Raw genomic sequence first — 22723 nt, 5'->3', positions numbered from 1 at the left:
GTGAACTGAACTAAGAAAACGATGTAAAGTTTAGTGATGCTGAAACTGGTGAATAGATGAGAAGATGGACGGATTAGGAATAAGAAAGCTTCAACTTCTGAGTTTATCCTGCCTCTATTACATCTTCATGATCCATACGGGATATAAAGCTGCATCTGAGTGCATTGGAAATTAATGTACAGTATCTGAAACACTGTGAACTCGAGTTATTACCTATAATTATCTGTAATATTGTAATAATAAATATTAGAACAACAAATCTCACAACAAAACTGTTGTTCCACTGTAATACTACAGTGGAACAGCAGCCGATAAAGTAAAAAGAGGTCACTATAAACACACCATAGTACCACGGACACAGTTTACGTGGCTGTATGGGGGAAAAAAATCACACCTTTATTGTTTTATCTCCATACACCCTCACTACGATATGCATGATGGCAAGATAATCGCATTTTTTTTTTGTTAGATGAGCGGTCAGGTGGCAGCTCGCTGCGCGTAAAAATGCACAACAGATGAATGCTTTGACCCCCCAAAAAATGTTACCTTACCATTAACGTGATCGATCAGATGTTTTCCCGGCCAATCCAGTCTTCTACGATGCATTTGTAAAAGTGTGTGTATGTGTGTGTCTGTGAGAGGCGGAGGGAGCGCTGTGTGCAGCAGCCGGTGTCAAGAGTCGAACTGGATTCAGTGCTGGAGATGCGCCATGGATGGAAAGCAGCGAGATGCTGAGTGGGGAGGTATGTCTCTCCCCTCCAGAGACCACACATGCTACTGGAGCCGTGTCTAGATTGGATGCAAGATTGCCTTGCCGTGCATTACGCTTTCATGCTGCAGGGTAGGTTTCAATACGTGGGCATATGTGTTGGACACATGTGATCACAGCAGGCAGTAAACAGTGAGATCGTGTAAGTCCAACCACAATATGATCCTGCCTTTAACTGTCAACTTGAAATGTTGGCAGGTGTAAAAGGACCGGACATATCTCATATTTCATGAAGGCAGGTTTCATCAACTCCTGGCAGGCATCAACAATCACTTCAGCATCCCACCATGACCACCAGTGTCATTCCTCCCTCTCAGTCACTGTCATGCTCCTTCCTTTCCACACACCACACACACGCACGCACGCACTCACGCACACACACGCACACACACGCACACAAACACACACACACACACACACACACACACACACACACACACACACACACACACACACACACACACACACACACACACACACACACACACACACACACACACACACACACACACACACACCTCCCATGAGTTTATAGTGACACAATGACCTCTATTTTTCCTCATTCCAGTGAGGATGACTGTTATCATCAGATGTGTGCTGCTGACTCCCTGCTGTGGAGGGATGGGTGCCATATCATTGCCCCCTGGGGCTTATTGTAGGGTCAGATTTAGCCAGTGACAGCTCCATTACTCCTGGGAATGGGGTCGATTCTGTTTGCAGTCTTTCAGATTTATGTCCTGCTGTGGCAGTGTCATGCTGGCTAAAAAGTGTGTTTTTACTGAAATTCACAGAGAAAATTGGTGAAATAATGGCTGTCTTTGGATTTTTCTACTACTGGATGAGATGCCAAAGCATAAAAAGCCTTAAACTTTTCTGTGGGGGATTAGTTGCTCCAACTGTTATGCTCTTATCTAACCTCTGCTTAAACCTTTCAGGCAGTGGATACACCAAAGCAAAGGTAGGCAGAAATCACCTCAGAAATGGGAACCAGGGGGCTGGAAGTCTACCTACACATAGATAAAGAACACATTTTTTCTGGTGTTATGAGGCTGCAGTACATTACCGACCAAAGGTTTTATTGTACAAGCACACACATAAAGGACAACAAACTGCCAAGAACGCCCAGTGAGTGATACAATAGTGTCCTGTCCTCCACACCTCTCTTTGCTGATCCCTCGCTCTGCCTGCCTACAGTACAGCATCGATTCCCCGGCTCTGAGCAGCGAATCGCCCCCACACTTTCTTGGTGAGATCTAAAACAGGCAATAAGAAAAAGTTGAATTTTCTGTGAGCGGAAGCTGAATCCTCCACGGAACTCCCTGTTTAGCTTTACCCACATTTGTTCTCCGGCACAGACACTTCCAAAGAGCGCAAAATGAGATGTGTACATATGCATTAGAGAATTGGAGTAGGCTACCTTTCATTTTTCTTTTCCAGGACTGCCAGGCTCTTAACTATCACACCTCACCAATCTGGGTTTCCCATATCTCTGTGATCCACCCCTTCTCTGATCTTTAACATGAAAACAGTCTTTCATCATAAAGTGGATGGAAGTGTTTAGCTGAAACCTCTCCACAGTTCAGGATAACCTGTTCTTCTCAGCTGACTTAACTGACTTTTTTTTTCTGTGTCTGGGCTTGCTTGGCAACTTGTGCTCCACTTTCTTTTAAAGACAAGATCTGTCAGTCAGCTTGTCATAAGGGAAAGCAGGTCTTGCAAAAGTTATCTTAGGGAGGAGTTTTGCCTGTGGAGGAAAGCTAGTGTTTCTCACTACACTCATTTGAAGGAGTGAACAGCAACCCCTTTATTCAATCCCCCTCTCTATAAGTGCAATAAGCAGGTGAAAAGAAATCTCATTTCACCCACTAGTGTGCCAGCAGAGACAGCTAAATTTAATTCAGCAAACAACCACAAGCAGGGCACACCATCACGCTTTCTCTATTTCTTACTCGCACAACAACATCTGAGAAATTCTTCACAGTTATATTTTCCCTTGGACAGTCATAATGATATGCAAACACACAACAATTTTTATTTAAAGGAATAGTGTGACTTATTTGTTTCATGGCAGGGAGATAGAAGAGAAGATATACACCACGCACATTTGTTCATTAAATGTGAAGCTACAGGCAGCACCCTGCTTAGCTTAGCATAAAGACTGCATAGTAACATAGCCTGCTCCGTCCAAAGGCAATAAAATCCACCTACCAGCACCTCAAAAGCTCACTAATGAACAAGGTACATCTAATTTGTTTAAACTGAAGTTATGTTTTGTTGTTTCTTGGCAGGGACCAGTTGCCAGGCAACCACTCAAAGTACGGGAAGGTCCCGGGTAAGAAGAGTGTTGCACATGCGTTATTATGGATCCCACTGCTTTGTTTAGTAAGACATGGTCTATTCTGCCTCTGATTGGCCAGTACTTGTTGCCTTCGTTGGTTGGATTGGTTAGGGTAAGAATATTAGGGTAAAGCAATCAGAAGCAGAGTAGGCTGTGTCTTACCAAGAAAAGCAGTGGGATCCATAATAACACATGGAACATACTGTAATGGTGAAATGTTTTTTTTGTTGTGTTTTTTTTTTTTGTCCTTTAAAGAATGTAGTGCCAACACCTCACATACAGGGCATAGGATGATGTTTGGCAATGGGAAGCTTTGAAGGGGATGTGCAGGAAGCAGGTCAGAGGGCATAAAAGCCCCATAAAATTAAGTGTCATTAAAAACAACTTAAACTGAAGCAAAAGAAAAGAAACAAATAAACTCTTCTTCGCTCATCACAACTGAGCAGTGATTGGCCTTTTAGCCTCTCAGCCTCACCTAACTGGAACCATCTGCTCAGGTTACCACAGGGTGAACATAGAGAATAACATTAGATTAACACTGCTGTAGAGTTTCTGTGTTACTGCTGACAGTCACAATATTCTATGTTCACAAGCACAGCGTTGAGTGCTCTAAATTATGCTGACTATCATCTACACTACAGAACTGTTTTATCACATTCCTACCTCAACTTGACAGTGCCTCTTAGTGCAGATAATGATGCACACCTGTTGTCACTTTGACTGATTAAGCAATCTGCCCTGACATCACAAAACACTTCAAATATGAAACATGTCACAGCAGGAGTGAAGCTCTAAAGGGAAAAATAACATGTAACATAACTGATAAATGAACAGAAACATTGGTCTGATATTGATGATTTAACACACACACAAAGAAAAAAAAAACTAATTTTGGGAACCAGGGTCTAGTGAAAAGGGAAACCTTTTAATAGAAAGGTGTTGGTCGGTGGATTTTCTTACCTTTGGACAGAGTCTGGCTGTCTGTTTCCAGTTTTTGTGCAAAATTAAGCTTCATATTTACAAGAAATTACCCGAGCGTGGTATCAAGATTCTCATCTAACTCTTTTCAAAATGCTTACCCAAAACAATTTAATTTAATAATGTAATCATAAATATATATATGAGGTGGAATTATTTTGATCTGCTCTAATTTTTCAAACGCTGCTGAAGGGTTTTTTTTTTTCTTGCCTGATATTTCTTGACTGTTTGTGGGAGGTCATGATTGAATTCAACAATGCTGACCCCAATCAGACTTAGTGTCTGAGTCCATTTGATTGCTTTTTATCCTGAAGCCCACAGAACTCCTGACCCGGCTCTCTGCTGTCCTGTTCAGTGAGCCACTTATAGAGACAAGGGTCATCTGGCATAAAATTGTCTCATTCATCCCATCACTGGCTGTTTTCTATGACAACTGCAAATTACAGAAGGAGCGGGCCGTCTTCATAAACCCAAGCTTTCAGCTAACATTTACCCAGCCGCAGTGTTCCCACCCTGCTTGCCAATTTTGAAAAATGGCTTCATTTATTAAATTTAGGCAGGACGGGATGCCTCACTGCTGGTAGAGTGAGAGAAATCAGTTGAGTGACACACAGGATGATGAGAGGAAGGAAGAATGTGGGACATGAGGGATGAGATAGACAGACAGAGAGAGAGATTACAGAGGAGAGGAGGAGTGGGAAGAGGGAACAAGAAAGTTTACACACACCATCTGTGCATCAAAGGTGTGGCTGGGTTGCGTTCACGATGCACGTCTGTGTGATTGTTTTTGAACGGGAGATCTCTTGAATATAGATGGTCTCATTTTCATTGTCTTCTGAGATCTCTTTTTTTTTTTTTTTACTTCTTTAATCTAACAAAATCTGCACATGAGTGAACAAGTCGGCTCTACTGTTGTGTTGTTGAACCCTGCTGTGTGCAAAAAAAAAAAATCATCCTGCTTCTGAGCAAAGACTTGTAATTATCTGCTGTATGTATGCGAGTAGCTAAACACCATTCAATGAAATTAGAAACTTTTTCCTGGCTTTAAAGTTTTCTCCTGACACCCATCAACACATTCATGGAAGACGCTTACATGCCAGAGGAGCCAATTACATGACTAAAAGTTTTCTAGTCTAAATGGTAGCTTGCAAGAAAATTCTCTTCACAAAATGTATCAAGGCAATACATGAGGAAAAAGTAGATCAAATAATTTCTGCATCACGCAATGCAACTTGTAAACATTAACGCAATCATGCCAGGGGATTAAGAAACAGAATGATTACGTGTGATGCACCTTCTGCTCTCCGACAGTTCAATCTCACAGGGGAGTTGAAGTTTTACAGTCTGACAGAGTGAGTATCACTGCATCTCAGCCTCACACCCACCAGTTTCTAGGTTATAGACTTCAAATCAAATCTACTGAAAGCCTTTGAGACTTCCAGAGGGAAGTCAGTTTTATTGAGAGCGTTTGATTGGTCCTGGTCTCGCTTGGATTGCCCCTCTGAAAATAACAGACATAAATTCCTGCGTGGCTGCGGTCCAACCAGACACCTCCACATGTCTGGGTACCGAGCAGACCACTATTAGGAAAGAAAAGCCCCAAGTGGATTGTCTCCCTTCTGTCTCTAACATCTTTTTTTTGGTTCATTTTTAGACCCGGGGGCCTCCCTCTGCAACCATTTCCCCCTGCACTTTCTCTGTAAAACCAGCCCATCAGCAGTGCTCTCTGGTGCATAATTGCTGCTATTAGCATGACGCATCACACACTCTCAGGCACTGTGGCTAGACAGCAGCAAAAGCGAGTTACCATGCTTATCTCTCTCTCTCTCTCTCTCTCTCTCTCTCTCTCTCTCTCTCTCTCTCTCTCTCTCTCTCTCTCTCTCTCTCTCTCTCTCTCTCTCTCTCTCTCTCTCTCTCTCTCTCTCTTTCTATCCCTCTTGCTCTTTATCTCACCAACTGTTTCACACTCACAGGGCTCGCAGCCATCACATTTGTGGGAGTAATGGGCCTGGCAAATTACAGCAGATCGGGCCTCAGTGGGCTCAGCCTGGCAGCCACCAGGGAACACCGAGCAGACGTGCTGATTCTACAGAACATGCCCTCCTGATCGGACAGAAAGAGGCGCCCTGGGAGGGAGGGAGCCAGGGAGGTATTATGTTAACATCCGTCGGCTGTGGTTTTGATTGTTGCGTTGGTGAGAGAAATGGACCTCTGCATGTGTGTGTGTGTGTGTGTGTGTGTAGCAGAGAAAACTTTGGATAATCTTTAAATTGGGAGTCTAGTCACACGTTTCGGTGCGCACTGCAGAAGTTTTATCAGCCCAAGTGAGCACAAGAGACTCTGAGTAACATCTTGTCTAAACACAATTTCCTGGATGATTTCATTGATTATTTTTCTATCATAAGTTCTACTCTGTCACTGTGGTCGCTCACGGTTTGCTTAAACTCAAACACACATACAGTACAGAACGAGAGAGACGAGCACTTGCAGCTCAAACACGCCCTCCTACACACACAGATGGTCTGAGAGATGCCTTGACAATTAAGCTGATCCATTTAAACTCTCTCACTGTAACGAGCTGAAGGAAGCCTGCTGCTGGATCTAGCTGTTCTGTGAGGCATGCTGATTCCTCAACACTCCGTCAGGCCTCCTGGGGCCTTTCTGTGTGACCGAGCCCTTTCTTAATTACACCTGAGAGCACCGAACAGCTGCTCCCCTTCCACATCTGTGTCTCCATCAATCAGGCTTGTGGAGGAGCGTATGTAAAGCAAACCGGCAAATACGGAAGACCTTCCCATCCCTCCTTCTGTATTTCACTCATCAGATTCCTCAGTGCTTCCCTCACAACTAGAAACAAAGTCACCTGTGAAAGTCCTTGATTTTGTATCAGGTTGTCAGCTAACACTTTGATATTCAAGCTGACTGTTTTTCTGCTCTGTCAATAGAAATTGACTTTGTTCTGAGAGTATTCATGATCAAGAATGAATGTCATAATAACTTTTCAAAAATGTAAACAAAGGATAACCTTGTGGGCAGGGCCACGTTAGCTTCTAGCACAAAAAAGGAAAATAAAAAAAAGTTTCTCAAAGACATCAACATTTTATTTCATTTCATAGAAATAATATTCAAAAAGGAGATACTGCTATAAACAGGTAAATAATTGGTTTGGATTTTTTTATTGCTCTTCACTGCAGTTGCATTATTAGATAGCAATAAGAAAGATAATATAATATTATATTTTGTACCAGCTGGACAAATATTTCCTAACACATTTTTTTCCTCTTTGGATGTATTGGCACTGCTGTGGAACATAAATATTTATCAGGGCTCCAAAAGGTTAAGTGTGTGGGAGTAATAGAATCTGGCAGCTGAAAATATTGCCGAAGCACAACATCTCAAGATTATTTTGCAAGATGGAGAGCTTAAAGAGTGAAAGAATAGACAAATCACACCAGTCATGAAATTTAATAATGCCATTTGCATTACCAAATATCAGAAAATATTTCTGTTTTGGCTCACTGTGTGGAAATGTTTAGCACAATTAACATAAGGAGGCCTTGGTAAATGTGGAATTTAAAGCAAGTCTATTTAAAGCAGGATGCTGCTGTGTGATACTGAAAGCAACACAGAAAGGGTGAATTTATATTGACATAGGCTACAGTGTTTCAGGGTAATGTCAGACACTATGCCAGAGTGCACCGAAGCTGCTCAAGGTGGCAGAGTTTTACCATATTTAAAAGTTTCAGAAGTGAAACTCAACTGTTCAGTTTGAGGATGAGCTAACTCCCAATGGCAAAATGTGAAGCTACAGAAAAGTATTACTTATATGCATTACAAATAAACATTCTGAGACATTCTGGTTATGAATATTGTAGCTGTTGTTGCCAAGCTGTTTTTGTTTTGGGTGTGTGCAGGCTGTGATTGGACTTCTGCATGTCAAACGTAATGTAGCAGTTAGAAATATTGTGGTTGATTCAAGTTAGTGTAAGTGCAGGTAATGTTTCATTATGGTTGTTTACTTTTATAAAGGAATAGTTCAACATTTTGATTAAAAAACAAACACTTATTTTCTTTCTGGCAGAGAGTTAGCGCATTTTCAAACCTATACTTTATTTGCTTTGGTCTGAATCAGTGAATAAGTCAATGGACCTGTTGCTTTTCACCCTTGGTTCAGTGACTTTTCGCACTGAAGTAAATTCCAGTAAACCGAAACTAAACGTTAGGTGAGAACATCACTCCCTCATTGGCTAGTTGTGTTTTGGCCGTAAACACAGGAAGACAATCCTAAAGATGGCCCTATCTGCCCAAATAATTTGTTGTGCTAGTCTAGCATGGATCTCAATTGCCTCTTTGGCTGCTAGCAACTGTTGACCCTCTTACGATACACATGTTGAGCTCCACGGGATCTTCTACGAAGGGTGATGCCATTTTCCAAGATAATTGATTGGTCAGAGGCTAATGCTTTTATGTGTGTTGTTCTGTTATCTCAAACTTAACCTGCTCCACAGCAGGTTAGGTATGCAACATACGTTACCATGGCAATGTATCTTCCGTAAGGAACCTTAAAACCCAGGGTTAAACTTGAGGTTACCTCGCTAACTACAAATCCTGCTTCATAGTACCTGTGTGATTGCTGTGCTCAAATCTGCAAGAAGGAATCACACCAAGTAGAGAAACGAACAGAGTCCAATTCAACAAGACTAAAGAGCACAGGTTTGAAACCCTAAAATGACAAGATTAAGACCACTGTCACTATGAGGCTACAGCCAGTAGCCAGTAAGATTAGTGTAGAACAACTACTGAAAACCATCTTAAATTAACACAATCCACCTACCAGTGCCTCTACAGTTCACTAATTAACACTGTGTACCTTGTTTTTTGTAAGTCACACAAACAACAAAATTTGAAAACAACAAGTTGTGGTTTTGTGGGGGAGTTGTGTGTTATGTCTTTGTGTTGAAGCTAAACTAAACTAAGTGGCTGCTGGCAGTGATTTCATATTTACTGTACAGACATGAGAGTTGTATCAATTTTCTTCTCTTACTACCCAAAATGACAAACTGTTTGAAACATGATTATTTGTTGAGGAAATCAAACAAATTTCCAGGTGGATCAAATCATTGATCAAAACAATGTTTTATCCTCTAGTTTTGTCATTCCATCGAGGTAACAAACAAATAATACTGACATTAAAACTGTGTCAGCTGCTGAAATTGATTGACTGTTTAAATGCTGAAGAAATACTTTAAACACCAAATAAAAATCTTTTAATAAATCCTCCTTCCACTTTACACCACAGGCAAGATTCATTAATCAAGGTTCACTGAATGAAACACTTATGGCTACAAACATTTAAAACGTTATGTTCATGTATAACTGCAAGATTTATTGATCAGTTTAACAAGATGCAGCTATAAATGAGACAGCAGCTAGATTCACTTTATATGCAAAAGGTCGGGACAGTAATGCTGGAGCTCCACAGTCTGTAATATTATGCGTGATACAGCAAGTTCTTGAACTTTACTCATGATTTCCTGGACAAGTTTGCAAACTTAGATTTTTTCCATATGTAGAATAGGCTTGTCTCTGTTCGACAATAGTGAATGCAGCACAAAATGGCTCATACATTATTGATGCTTGTTGTGAAGTCTGGTCAGGCAGTGATCGCAGAACAGGAGCCCTGGTGTCACTGATTACCTGATGGTTTACCTTCTGCTGTTGAAAAACCTGTCAACTGCTGCACATTTAGGTCAACACACTGATCTCAGTGTCTCACTGATCTCACTTTGGTATGTTCTTCTAAATGAAACACGGTGATGATGATTTATTTTCATGATCCTGGCCTAAAATTATTTATTTAAATTCTTGTGAGCTTGCATCTGGTTGAGCACACCTGCACTAACAGCACAATCCAGTGTACATTATCATGTGTAATAAAATGCACAACTGAATCAATATGGATGCTGTCAGCTAGTCAATAACACATATAATCACGTTATATATTGTACCTCATTTATGTCTCGCAAACATAAACGGCACTGTTGGATCAATACTGATGTTCACTCTGCAGCAGTGTGCTGCTAAACTTGCTCAGTAGTCAGGGGCTACAGCAGATATTGATTCAGTATTGCAGTTTATGTGTGTGTGGTGTTTGATTAGATAGCCTAAGGTATATTTTCAGTCAAAGGTAGGAGAACTTAAAATGCAAGTTACATACATTTGTCAAGTGCACTGTTTGCTTCTTACATATTTCTTCTTTTTATAAGAAAATAATAAGAAAATAACACATGCAGGAAAATCTGTTTCTTTGTGTCTTTCCTTACGGTTTTCTTTCACTCAAAGAAAATTATATGTAGCAAGGCCTATTCATCCTGATGACTTGTGCAATGCATTGCAATGTAAACCATTTTTATGACTCCTGATACCAGAGATTATTTGAAAGTGAAAGTAAATCTTATATAAAAAATATTTAAAAAAATCTTTCCTCCAATTAAATATTTGTGTTTAAAACTGCACTAATATTCACCATCAATCAAATTACAATGTGTAATATGAGCATTTTGACAGAGCATTTTAGCATCTTTCAGCTAATTGTTATGGAATTGTGACACACAAATGTACTGTTTTGGTTCAGTCTCACCACTCTCATTAACAGCTCAGGCAGGCAGCTGTTCTCCATAAAAAGCTTTAAAACTCATTGTATGCTTCATGCCCAGCACCAAACAGCAGACAGACAAAAAAATTAGTAACTACTTGGTGAACATAGTGAAGAGAGTAGAAGGTAAAGAGACATTTATTTTGCTTAAGAGTTGGTGGACACTTAAACAGAGCTAAAATAAGAATATATATTGTACTTAGATTTACTTTGTGTCCAGGCTCAACAAGGATGCCAATGTTGCTGCATATCTGCTGGTTGTGTCAATGGTCACTTGTGCTAGCCTGCAGTGTAAGCATCTTTTTGTAATTTTACTTTAATTTGCGCAGTAATACACTGTGAAATGTTTGTACAGTATATCACTGTAAACCATGAACTATTTGATTCAGCTTGTCTCCCACTTAACATTGACAGTTTTGGTTTTTAAAATGTAAATTTATGATTTAGTAAGTCATATGAACTTTCGAAGAGGATAATATATGAATACTGTTTACAGCTTGTTGCCCCCAAGTGGCCAAATTCACCATTTAATGCAACTTTAAGACAAATCAAAATAAGTGCTTAGCACAAAGATTGCAAAGTTATGAAACCGTAAAGAGAAGAGAGACAATGTGGACAGTCTGCTATATTCCTGACTTTCATGTACTGCAGAGTAGTGATGTCACGATGAAATAATTTTTTATTGTTATGATTCTTTTGACAGCAGAGTGTCAAGCACTTTTTAGCTGTTAGGCTCATCTTTCATGGCACCAAACAATCTGTTGACAGGAGAGCAGCCTGACTGGTTTTTAGTCATCATTTAAAGTCACATTACAACCATACCAAATGTTCCATCAGATAAGTTCAAAACATAGTATCATCTTTTTACATTGTACAGGGTGTGCGATTTTTGCACTGAACTTAAAAAAAACCCTTACTTTTAGCAGTTAAAACTGAAGAGAAACATTGTGAGAGAGATACTTTTTGTTTTGTTTTAGACACAAAGGAGTTTGTGTATTCTCAGTCACAAGCAAAAAAGGGTTGTGAAAGAAAAAAATGTTTTTTAAAATATTCCATTGTATAAAATCGAGCATTAGTCATTAGCACCAAAGAGGAAGAAGTATAAAGACAGCATGAACATGAAACTGAAAGTATACATACAGGCTTCATAGCACAGTTCATATTCGTTGGATGTAAAATGCCTTGCTGCTACTCTACATTGTTGGTTAACCTCTCAGTACAACCAGGATCCTCAGTCATCTTTATGTCCTTATTTGTATTTAGTCCAGAGGCTTTTGACCTCTTTTTTATTACAATCACTGCAGCAATCACTGCAGCCAGCAGTATTACAGCCAGTCCTCCAACCAGGGCATACACCTTAGTGTTAGTAACCTTAGTGTCTGGTGGGTTCTTCTTCATCAAAACCGAATGCTCCTGTTTGAAGATGCACGTATGTGTTTCATAAAAGTTTAGGACATCATTGTACTCAACTTCCTCAGTATCTTCCTCATCATCATTTTCATCTTGGTAATCATCATAACTTTCCAGAAACTCAGGGCCAAAAACAACACACCAGTACATCTTTCTATCTTCCATCTTCAGGTCGAAGAGTGTCAGACAGGAGCCATTCTTAGACAGAGTCATTCTGCCCCTCAGATCCTCTGGGCCAGGCATGGTCTCATCATTTGAATCATGGATAAGTTCATGTCCCCCTGATGTATCCTTGCGGTACCACTGCACCTTTTCAGCATTAACATGGCTAACATCACATTCCAGCGAGACATTCCCACCTTCAAAAACCGACCTTTTTTGTGGGGTATCCTTTCCTGTGCAAAGAAAAAGCGAGTACTCGAGCTCAATTAAGGGGGAGATGCATGAATATTTCCCAGTAAGTTCATCAGAGAAAGCAGGAATCACCAGCGTGTAGTCTTCAGGTGTGTCACTGAAAGATATGTACATCTGATTGTTCCTCGGGTTGCTGTCATTGATCTTCCCCAGTGGTGTGTCCCATTCCTGGAAATCACCATCAGAGGAGCAATATAGTAACAGTCTGTCCCCATGTGAGGCAAAAATGTCCCTGCTCTCACTGTGGTCAGGTAGGAACATATTTTGGTAACTGAGACAGTTCTTATCTTTCATCACAAGACAGTAAAAGTGTTGGTTATTCTTTAACATGTTGTTGTTAAGCAAAAGCAATGCCCCGCTTTCTCTGACCTCCGTGATACCATCCAGCTCCTTCACCAATGGATCCAGTGACACATTGCTATCCAGGAAGAGTGCGAGCTTATAGGTCGGATACATTTCATAATACCAGCGTACAAAGGTTCCCTCCAGACCTATGGAAGTACTGTTGCACCTTAGTTCAGCCGCTCCAACCTCCGGCATCACAATCTTCTGTGGTTCAATCTCTTCTCCACACACAGAGAGGTGCTGTGTGTGATGGCTGACTAGAGTCTGGTTCTGCCAACATTCTCTCCTGTAAATCCCCGAGTCCATGTGTGTGAGGTTAGTGATCTGTAGCCCAAGCAGGTCCTGCTGTCTGTTGGTGTGGATGCGACCCTGGAGGTCGGCAGGAGGTATGATGGCTGTGCTATTGGCTGAAGAGTTGCCAAGCAGCTGGTATCCCTCTGGAGAATGTCTATAAACGACAATATAATCCACTCCAAAACAATAGCCCATCTCGATGACGTTGCCCTGTGCTCTCATTCCAATGTCTACTTCCTCACTGTGCACCTGGCAGAGGAGGAAGAAAAACAGAAACTCTAGAAACCTGAAGGAGGTCATTATGCCTGGGTGTCCTGGGCCTTATGTTTGCCACACTCTGTGAGGTGTGCTTACAGTAAGCCTGTTTTGATGTAGCCACTTTGGTTCCGCCTCCAGCTAATATCTCAGTTTCTTCCTCTTCCACATTCCTCCACAGACCTACAAACACACTGTCAGCCTCAGACGTAGGAATACACACACACACACACACACACACACACACACACACACACACACACGCACGCAAACACATCCACACTGGCATACAGACACACACACGTCACGTTAGTCCATGAGTGACAGGAGTGAGCAGAAAAGCTTCAAAGTCATTAAAGTAATTTATTACATTTTGACAAGTCTGAGACAACCAATAAGGCTAAACAAAAGCCAAGAGAAAAAAAAACTAAGAGAATTAAAATTAAGTATGCTCATGGTTTAACATTACCAGAGCTGATGTGTAGTTGGACAGGTTTAACTCAGCTGTGGGTGTGGTAAGCAGCCACTCAAGTTCGTTAGATAGCAGTTAGAGGGAGTGTATGTGCACATGTGTTATTGTGGAAATTCCAGCCGTGCAAGCATGATCGCACCTTTGCAAATGCATGCCGTGCATGTTTGATGTACCATCATCCTCTTATTCAGGGAACACACTAATCTGAACTAAATCTAGGAGCATCAGGTAATCTGTATCTGTTGCCTGGCAGTGCACGGTCATTCAATCTTGTGCTATTTATCACTTGGGGAAATCTGTGTCTTTTGGTTTTGTATAGTGTAGCAGTTGAACAACGTGGCAAATTGTAATATCTAAATACACTTTGTAGCATAAAAAATGCATTTCAACACAGTGGGACTGTATAATCTTTTAATACTTAACTGCTCTTTTGCTTGGCAGAAGACTGGCTCAGAAAGTTAATATGTCACCACAAGGGCATATTGACTTTGATCTATTGTAAAACAGGGCACAGCTATTATGTTCCCTGTCATATAAGCTGACTCCTTAACAATATGAAGCACTAAAGTAACAGCTATTTCCAGCTGATGAATAGCATGATAGCAAGATAAGTGTACTACTCTAAAAATCAATACTTTTCTCAATGCTGTTGCATTCAAGGTTAAAAACCTGCTTCTAAATTGCACAACAAGGAAATCACAATAGGAAAAACACAAAATGAAACCTGTATTTTACATTGTAAAGCAGAATTTCTTTCTTTCTTTTCTTTTCTTTTCTTTTCTCTCACTGCAGCACACATACAATTGTTTGCTTAAGAGTGAAACAATCATTTCTGATATTGTTAGTCCAACTTGCTTTATCTCTTTCAGTTTCTCATTTTGTAAATGGAGCTTGCTTGGTTGTTTTGGTGACAGAGGACAATGTCTGGAAAACCCTGTACTTTATCCACCTGTGGGGGAAGAGGGTGGAGGCTTTAGCATTATATGGGGAAATCACACAGACAAAAAGATGCCAAGCAAGATTAGGGAAAGTTGGTAAAAATCCCTCAATGTGGCCAATGTGTGGAAGATACCATCCAAGTCAAGTAGTTGGACAAAAGAAGCACATTTTAGAAGGTCCTCTTAACAAAATGACACATATTTTATCTCTTACTGCAACAAAACAAATTAGTATGCATTGTGTGAGCATCTGCAAGAGGTCTGAGAGCCCATATCAGCTTTTTGCTAGTGTTGCACAGTGGCAATTTGGAAAAGCATCTCCTTTCCTCTTCCAGTTCACTGCCTTTAGATACATCTTTGTGCCAACATCCACTCTCGAGCTCTCCATTTTTTCTCTTGCTTATTTGTTGATGCTATTGTCTCTGACTTTTGGTGGTTGTGTTGTAACCTGGTTACAGTTGCCTCTTTAATTTCCGCACACCCCCCACAGCATTGAGTGTTAACCACAAACTTGCTACAGTAAGTGGTAATATGTCTGCTTCAAGTTTAGGCAAGTGTGACATCAGCTACACATGTATTTATCTGTAGGGCTTATCACTAGCCCATACACTCAATGTCTCCATCACATAGGAGGGGATCATACTGGAGCCCTGTTCCAAACAGATCATGTGGCCAAGTGGGACCAAGAGGGGCTTGGATTGTAGGGTTCTTTATATCATGCCATGCAAATCTGAGCATTTTTCCACACATTGGTTAAGTGTCTGTCCATTTTACTTTGCCAATGACACTGTTTCTAAGTGCTTCTGCTTGCATGAGCACAAAAATCATCCCTGTTTATGTTTTAACTTCAGAATAAATAGAAGCATTGTAGCAAGGGAGGGTAGATATTGATTGCGTGACTTTGCTCAGAGCCTTGATAAACACCAGGGAAACTTTTAACAGGTTGACTGCAAATAGGGGAAGAGTGACTGACACTGTTTACTCTGTAGGCCCGCATGTTGTTTTTTTTACCTTGGCCTCCACCATAATGAAAGGTGTTTCCCATGAAACACAAGCAACTGAGATCGTTTAAAAGTCTAATCAAAGTCTCTCTTCTCTGTGTTTGTGCTTTCATACACTAATGTGTCTGGGTGACACAAACCGTTAATAACAAAACTATCAGTGCACTCTGATGACCAGCTCATTCCTGTCAACATATTGGGCATTAAAAAGGAGAAAGGGTGCCAACCTATTTTCCCTTTGAGGCAGATCATCTGTTTACCTGCTACATAAACTTTAATGAACCCAGCTTCCCACCCAGCAACAGCAGATCTCGTGCTGCTGAGGGAACAGCTTGCAGAGCTGGTGATCAAGCATCATGATTAAGCACCAACTGCGAGAAACTCTCCGTGTGTTCAGTCCAATTCAGCCCTGCACTGATTACGCTCATCGGGGACCCGTATGCTGCAGGGTTTGGAGCGCACCAACTGCTGTTTGATATACAGATTTTTGCCAAAATTATTTAATTACTGGACATATGGCCTGCAATAAAAGAGCAGAGCGTTGAAGAGAAGGGAGAAAATGGGGCACTGGGAGCATACAAACAAATAACACTCACATGTCTGCATTGACTTTCCCACATTCTGTGAGTAAAACACATTTTATAAAAAAAAAAAAAACACAACAAAACAAAACAAACAAAAATCATGGCGTGTCTGCATGGTGCTGTGGTAAACAAGACAACAGTAGAAGCAGAAATCAGCACTGACAGATTGCGACAGACTGATGAAGAAATAAGGGAATTAATGTCAGTACTTCATGGTGAAAACGCAATATTACATTGAGTTATCTCCTAGGAAAGAAATAATGGAAAGTACAATAGCAATCATCTTATTAATTACTTAAGATTAACAGGTGTAACGGGGAAAACTTGATTTTCCCCTGCTGTTTCACACTCTGGTCCAGTAGGTGGCGGTAATGCACCTATAAGCTACTTTCTCAACCTTTATTTAACTCAGAGAAGAAGAAATCAGTTTCATAACAAAACGTCATATCCTCTGACCGCTGCTAAAGGTAACACTGTTTTATCTGGACGTATACCAATTTTAATCTACACGTGTTTACACATTTCTATCCATCAATAATTGATGAAAATTAGGATTAATCGCGAGGTTAAATCACGCGTTGTCATGCAATGCCATTGTAGTAGGATTGTCTCCTTCAGTGGTTAGCCACTGAAATACTCTGCATGTTTTTTCATTTAAAAATACAAGAGTAAAGACTACTGGATGTAGGTGAATAAATATATTCAGTTGCCTGGGCAACCTCTGCAAAAATGTTATTAACTCTGCTCGGTGTGGCATTAAAGTGTCCTTCCCAGGCTTTTAATAGTGTTATCTGTATTATTTATGAATGGAAACGTGCCATTTTTGTGATGAATTATCCTATTTTTGTAATTGGAGTTGCCTCATGCCTTTCCACTTTCTCATGTAATACATCTGGCACCAGCTGTGTGTTCAATATGAGGGTGAGGCTGTGACGTGATGAGTGACGTGATCCAAAACAGCATAAGACAAGACAGCATCAATGAAAGCAGGGGGATTCAGTTACACAATGCTTTTAGGAGATTGTGTCACTTCTTTAGATAAACTGTTTGAAATAACACAGGTGGCAGGAAATACACAACGGAAGACACATTTCTGTCAATCAGTTGTTTTAAAAAGAGGAATTTCATATGAGTTGCACAGCTGTATTTGTTTTGTCTTTGCCTCTGTGTGTGTGTGTGTGTGTGTGTGTGTGTGTGTGCGCGTGCGTGTGTGGCTCAGTGACGTGTCTGCTGAAAGCTTCAAAAATGTTTCTTCTCTCTGCATACTGTCAGGAAGGAGGTGTTACTGCTTTTTTGTGTGGATAGAATAAACATTATATTAAGAATAATGACTGACAGTCTCCAGTCTTAAAACAACATCAGGACCGGACCTGCGGCATTACCGAGCATCACTAGTTGTAATATATTACTGGGTTTGTGGCTGTGTATCACTACTCAAGCTGTCAATTTTTGTTTCCTCTGCTTCCTTTAGAGGCTGAAGCTAGTATAGTTTAGTCAGTAGTCATGTTAGCTATCTCCTTGGCTGTCACCCACTGCTGTTTCTTCTCTGCCTTCACCTTAGGTGATCAGCCAGAGGACTTTGCATCAATGTTGCGACTCATTGCAACATCCCTGTGCCTCCGGTGCCAGCCTGTCATAGCTCTACCTTTAAACTGCAGACCATGTGTGACACTGAGCCAAGCAGAGAACCAGCAGACCGTGGAGGCTCTCTACGATCTCTCTGTGGACATCCAGAAGGTCCGAAAACTTAAAGGCTGGGTCTTGCATCAGAGTCCAGCCTACACTAAAGAGGTAGCAGGTCTGCTGAAGGACATGGGGGCTTCGGGGTCCATCATCGCCCGGATCTTAGCAGTTCACCCTGAGGCAGTACTCTGTAACCCGGAGCAGTTGCAGACTCAGAGGGAGCTGTGGATATCTGTTTGCCCTAACCAGAAAGAGCTGGTTGGTATTATTGAGAAATTCCCGGCCTCCTTCTTCACCTCCTCCAGCCACCACAACAACCAGCGCGACAACATTGCTTTCTTCCAGAGCTTAAACCTCAACAAGCGGATCATCACCAAGCTCATGGCCAGTGCTCCACAGAGCTTCAGCCGGCCAGTGGAACAGAACAAGGTTATGGTCTGCACCCTCCAGCAGGCCTACCAGGAGCTCGGTGGAGAGGAGGCCAACATGAAGATCTGGCTTCAGAAGCTTCTGAGCCAGAACCCCTTTGTTCTCCTCAAGCCCCCTGAGGTGCTGAGAGAGAACATGCTGTTCCTGAGAGACAAGGGCTTCAGCACAGCGGAGCTCCTCCGACTCCTCTCCAAGCTCAGGGGCTTTGTCACTGAGCTCAACCCGGACAGCATGCATCGCACTCTGGCATACTCTCACAACACCATGGGCTGCTCCGAGGCAGAGCTGCGGGACATCATCCTCAACTGCCCAGCTCTGCTTTATTACCCTGAAGTTATTCTGGCTGAGCGCTTTCAGGGCCTCCTCAGTGCCGGGATCAGCATGTCTCAAATCATAGAGACTCCCACTGTTATGGAGCTGACCACGCAGATAATCAATTATCGCTTGCAGAGACTGAAGGCACATGGTTATGATGTAAGGACAGGTAGTCTAGAGGTCCTTAATGGCACTAAGAAGGACTTTGAGATGAGCTATGGAAAACTGCAACTACGTAGAGAAAGACCTCTTTTTAACCCTGTCGCCCCTTTAAAAGTGGATGACTGACATGTGAATAAATGCAAGTGAATTACAACTGTAACTCAAGATAACTCTAACTCCTCTAATTCAGTGTGTTTGAACAAATTACATTGATGCCATTTACACTGAATATTGTCTGTTAAAATGCATGAAACTTCAGAAAATAAGCTCAAAACACATAATTAAATGGGTTGACTAAATTTCAGCTTTTTTGATGAGGTAAGGACTGTTATTAGGTAAATGTCACTCACACTGAAAAAAAGTTGCACACTCTGGCTCCATATGCTTTTCTCTTTTTATTTAGATGACGTCTTGAGTGTGCAAAAGTTTTTTCGTACTCTCAAGTCTACTTCCAGAGATCAGCTCTTCACTACAATCCTTGGTGTGCATCACTTTTGCATTATAACGCTCTTCCTGCTGCCATCAATACAGAATATCCTATTACGATAAGTTGATCAGCAGCTGATTAGCAGACCGACATAAAATGTAATGTGCAACTATTTTGATAATTAAAATTGTTTTAAGCAAACATGCCCAAAATTAGCCAGTTGCAGCTTCTCAACTGTGAAGATTTTAAGCCTTTCTGTGTCGCACATGATAGTAAACTGAATATCTTTGGGTTTTGGACAGTTGATTGGACAAAACAAGTTACTTAAATATTTTTCTTTTTTACAATTACCTGACACTTCATAATTAATGGAGAAAGTAATCAGCAGATTAATCGATAGCTTTACAGGTAATTGAAAGACACTAAAGAAACTACTTATGAGTCATGTGACTTCCTCTAACTGGCTGGTGTGAATCTTAACACTAAATGCTAAAATGTGTCAAAGTAAGTATTACTTTAGATGAAAAGCAGGTTACTTTTCTTACAGGCTATATTGCATTCATGTTGGAGAAGATAATGATGGTTATGTAATGACGACGAGTGTGGTCAGATAGTGAAACAAATGCAATGGCATCTTAGTATGTCACACTTTTTGGAGAAGATGCAGTCCTTCGCTGATTGAAGAATTTATTACAGCATATTACCTCATCACAATAACCTGACATAAAACGCTGCATGACATAAGTGTATAACGACAGACGTGCCGACACGTCTATCAAATTTATTACTGAGTATAAATGAAAACAAACAAGGCTTGTCAAACCATTTCATTTACTGTCTGTGCAAGTGTCTCATTTTCACACACTGTTCTTGGCAGCACAACTGTTCCCCTCAGGGATGCAGTCTAACTGTGCCTCAGATTTTTTATTGTTACTTTACAGATGGAGACACTTTTTTTATGAGCTATTTCGCCACTGAAATATCACTTCATTATCATTTCAAATGAATTCAAATGCACCCACACGATGAGATAAAAAAAGAAACTTCCTTTGATTTTGGTTGGAAGTGGTTTATTTGAACACACTTTGCAACCACTGTTCAAAAAGCAGTTGAGCTTTTGTTCGTTCATGTAAAATTGATTTTCCATTATGTTTGTTTTTTATAAATAAGGTTTTCATGCCTCTGTGCCTCATATACCGTAGAGGTAAAATGACAGCTTCTGGGTTAGTGCCCTCATTTATTTTAGTGAAGGCCACAAAATCGATACGCAATCTTACTGAGCATTGTCCAAACCAAGAGAAGGCATTGTAAAATGTTCCCCTGTCTGATTTTGAATGTGTCTAAATGTTTGGTAGCCAGCAGAAGCCCTTGAAACATGCCTAAGATTGCCTTTTAATGGGAGTGAGCTTCACAGCTAATGAAGCCTTGACTTTTAGCCTCAAGCTTCCCTTCTCTTCCCAATGTGGACGATGGGGGTCACAACAAAGAGAGACAGGACTTGTGTGTCCAGAGGGGGGATGAGGGAGGGGAGGATATATACGTTAACAACTTCCACTTCCCATCTGCTGCCGTCTGCATCACTCAGCATGGCTCTGTAGTCATGGTGATAGCCACTGGGCAGATGATGCAAAAGTGAGTGCATCTGGTAATGAATTTGAGCTCAGCAGATGGATGCTTGACTCATTTTGAAACCATTCACCACATAGAAACCCCCCTGAGGGGCTCCAACACTACCTCAAGTACACTGCAGCTCATATACTGAAGGTTTCTTATTTTAAGCTGGACATCAGTAGCATTTCCCTTCATTTATCATGTTGCAGGGTTACAACATGTGCCTTTAAACGGTAATATGTAATAAATACCTGGAGTTAATCAGAACGTATTGAGGCGAGGCAGATGAGACAACGCCTCAGGTGTATAAATGCAAGTCACCTCTATTTCTCAGCCAGTGTTCTCTTGTCCTCTGTCGACTGTCATGCCGCCCTCCACCGAGCTCTTGAATTACACAGGAAAGCCAGAGAGGTTAATAAGAGGGAGTATAAATTGTCCTTTTTCATTTCGAAACACGACACTGCTTGATAATAGCCACACTTAACATATTGCTTTTATGAGTCATATCTCAGCAGAAATAGATGACATCTGCAATTAAAAGCGATGATTTCCAGCTGAAGCAACAGCATGTACAACCGCTGCTGTAATAAATATTCCTTATTTGAAGTGTGGGTTAATATCAATATGAGGTATATTCCTCTAATGCAGCAAAGGTAGGTTAAAAATAACGTTTTTGCTCCTCAGATATTCTACTATAACTCTATGTATTGTGTTCACCACAAAGGAAACATAAAATCACAGTATTTAAAAAAAAAAGAAAAGAAAAGATGTTTGGTTTCTGTGCAAACTAATGCTAGTCTATCAGCATTTTCAGCCCTGTAAATCTCATTGTTGGGAATAGCTGTGTTGCGTTTTCTCCTATATTAACATTTGCATAACAGACAGGTACTTCAGTGTGCACTCAGCTCAGCTTTTCTCTCCTCTGCTGCACTAAGACATTTGTTTTCTGTCATGACTTGTCCCTTCTGCAGTCGCAGCACCCTGATGAGATATCACAAATATATTGTATGTGCTGCAGGAATAAAATCAATGTTTACGTTCAAAGCACAAAAGGTAAATGACCGTCTATATTGGACATTGCATCTGAGATTCATAGCTTTGAAACATACTGTAGAGTCATCTGTCATCACTTGTAGTTTCAAGTTTGGAGAGGTGTGGCCCATGGAGATCTTTTTGCTATTGTCGTGGCACACCGTTTTTGGTTGATTTTACATTTCATTGACTAGTTAGAGCAGTTTTCCATGTGGTCAGGTGTGAACAAAGTTGTTGATCCAGTTCTCAAAGGTCTATTTCACTTCCAGAAAACTATCAAATTCAGGAGAAACTTGATGCACTTGAAAAGCAAGACAAAGTTGTTCCCTTGTGCATGCATACATTTCTCTTTTTTACTATTAGTCATATATATCATTTTCCTTAGTAAACTGGCAGTGACCTTTATTATAACCTGACCATTTCAAGGCCATGAAAACGTCAAGATAAAAACTGAAGCTATATTTCGCTGTAAACTGGTGGTAAAATGTATAATACACTCATTACTCACCAGCAGTGCAAAAGAAAATTGACTGTGCCTTGTCTTAATGGTATGCCTCCATCTAGTGGCAAAAAATAACTCCTACAGCCAGATTCATAAGCATAGTTTTATT

General features: G+C 40.8%; 2 protein-coding genes across 2 annotated transcripts; one reads left to right on the top strand and one right to left on the bottom strand.

Annotated features, from left to right (window-relative positions):
* Window positions 1–11357: 11357 nt before the first annotated feature.
* Window positions 11358–13727, bottom strand: LOC133982410 (uncharacterized). The gene is made up of 2 exons (XM_062421457.1): window positions 13558–13727; window positions 11358–13452 (listed from the first exon to the last, which is right to left on the bottom strand). Exon 2 carries the CDS (start codon window positions 13423–13425, stop codon window positions 11929–11931), a length of 1497 nt encoding a protein of 498 aa, XP_062277441.1. The 5' UTR covers window positions 13426–13452; window positions 13558–13727; the 3' UTR covers window positions 11358–11928.
* A 4028-nt stretch (window positions 13728–17755) lies between these two features.
* On the top strand, window positions 17756–19533 carry mterf2 (mitochondrial transcription termination factor 2). The gene has a single exon (XM_062421458.1). It carries the CDS (start codon window positions 17957–17959, stop codon window positions 19166–19168), a length of 1212 nt encoding a protein of 403 aa, XP_062277442.1. The 5' UTR covers window positions 17756–17956; the 3' UTR covers window positions 19169–19533.
* The last annotated feature ends 3190 nt before the right edge of the window (window positions 19534–22723 follow it).

The sequence above is a fragment of the Scomber scombrus genome, chromosome 6, assembly GCF_963691925.1.
Source record: "Scomber scombrus chromosome 6, fScoSco1.1, whole genome shotgun sequence".
Lineage (NCBI taxonomy): Eukaryota > Metazoa > Chordata > Actinopteri > Scombriformes > Scombridae > Scomber > Scomber scombrus.
The sequence above is the reverse complement of the archived record's forward strand: the minus strand, read 5'-3'. Positions and strand labels throughout refer to the sequence as shown.

Coding starts and splice junctions, on each gene's coding strand:
- LOC133982410 (XM_062421457.1), bottom strand. CDS start 13,425: ATGAGAGCACAGGGCAACGTCATCGAGATGGGCTATTGTTTTGGAGTG.
- mterf2 (XM_062421458.1), top strand. CDS start 17,957: ATGTTAGCTATCTCCTTGGCTGTCACCCACTGCTGTTTCTTCTCTGCC.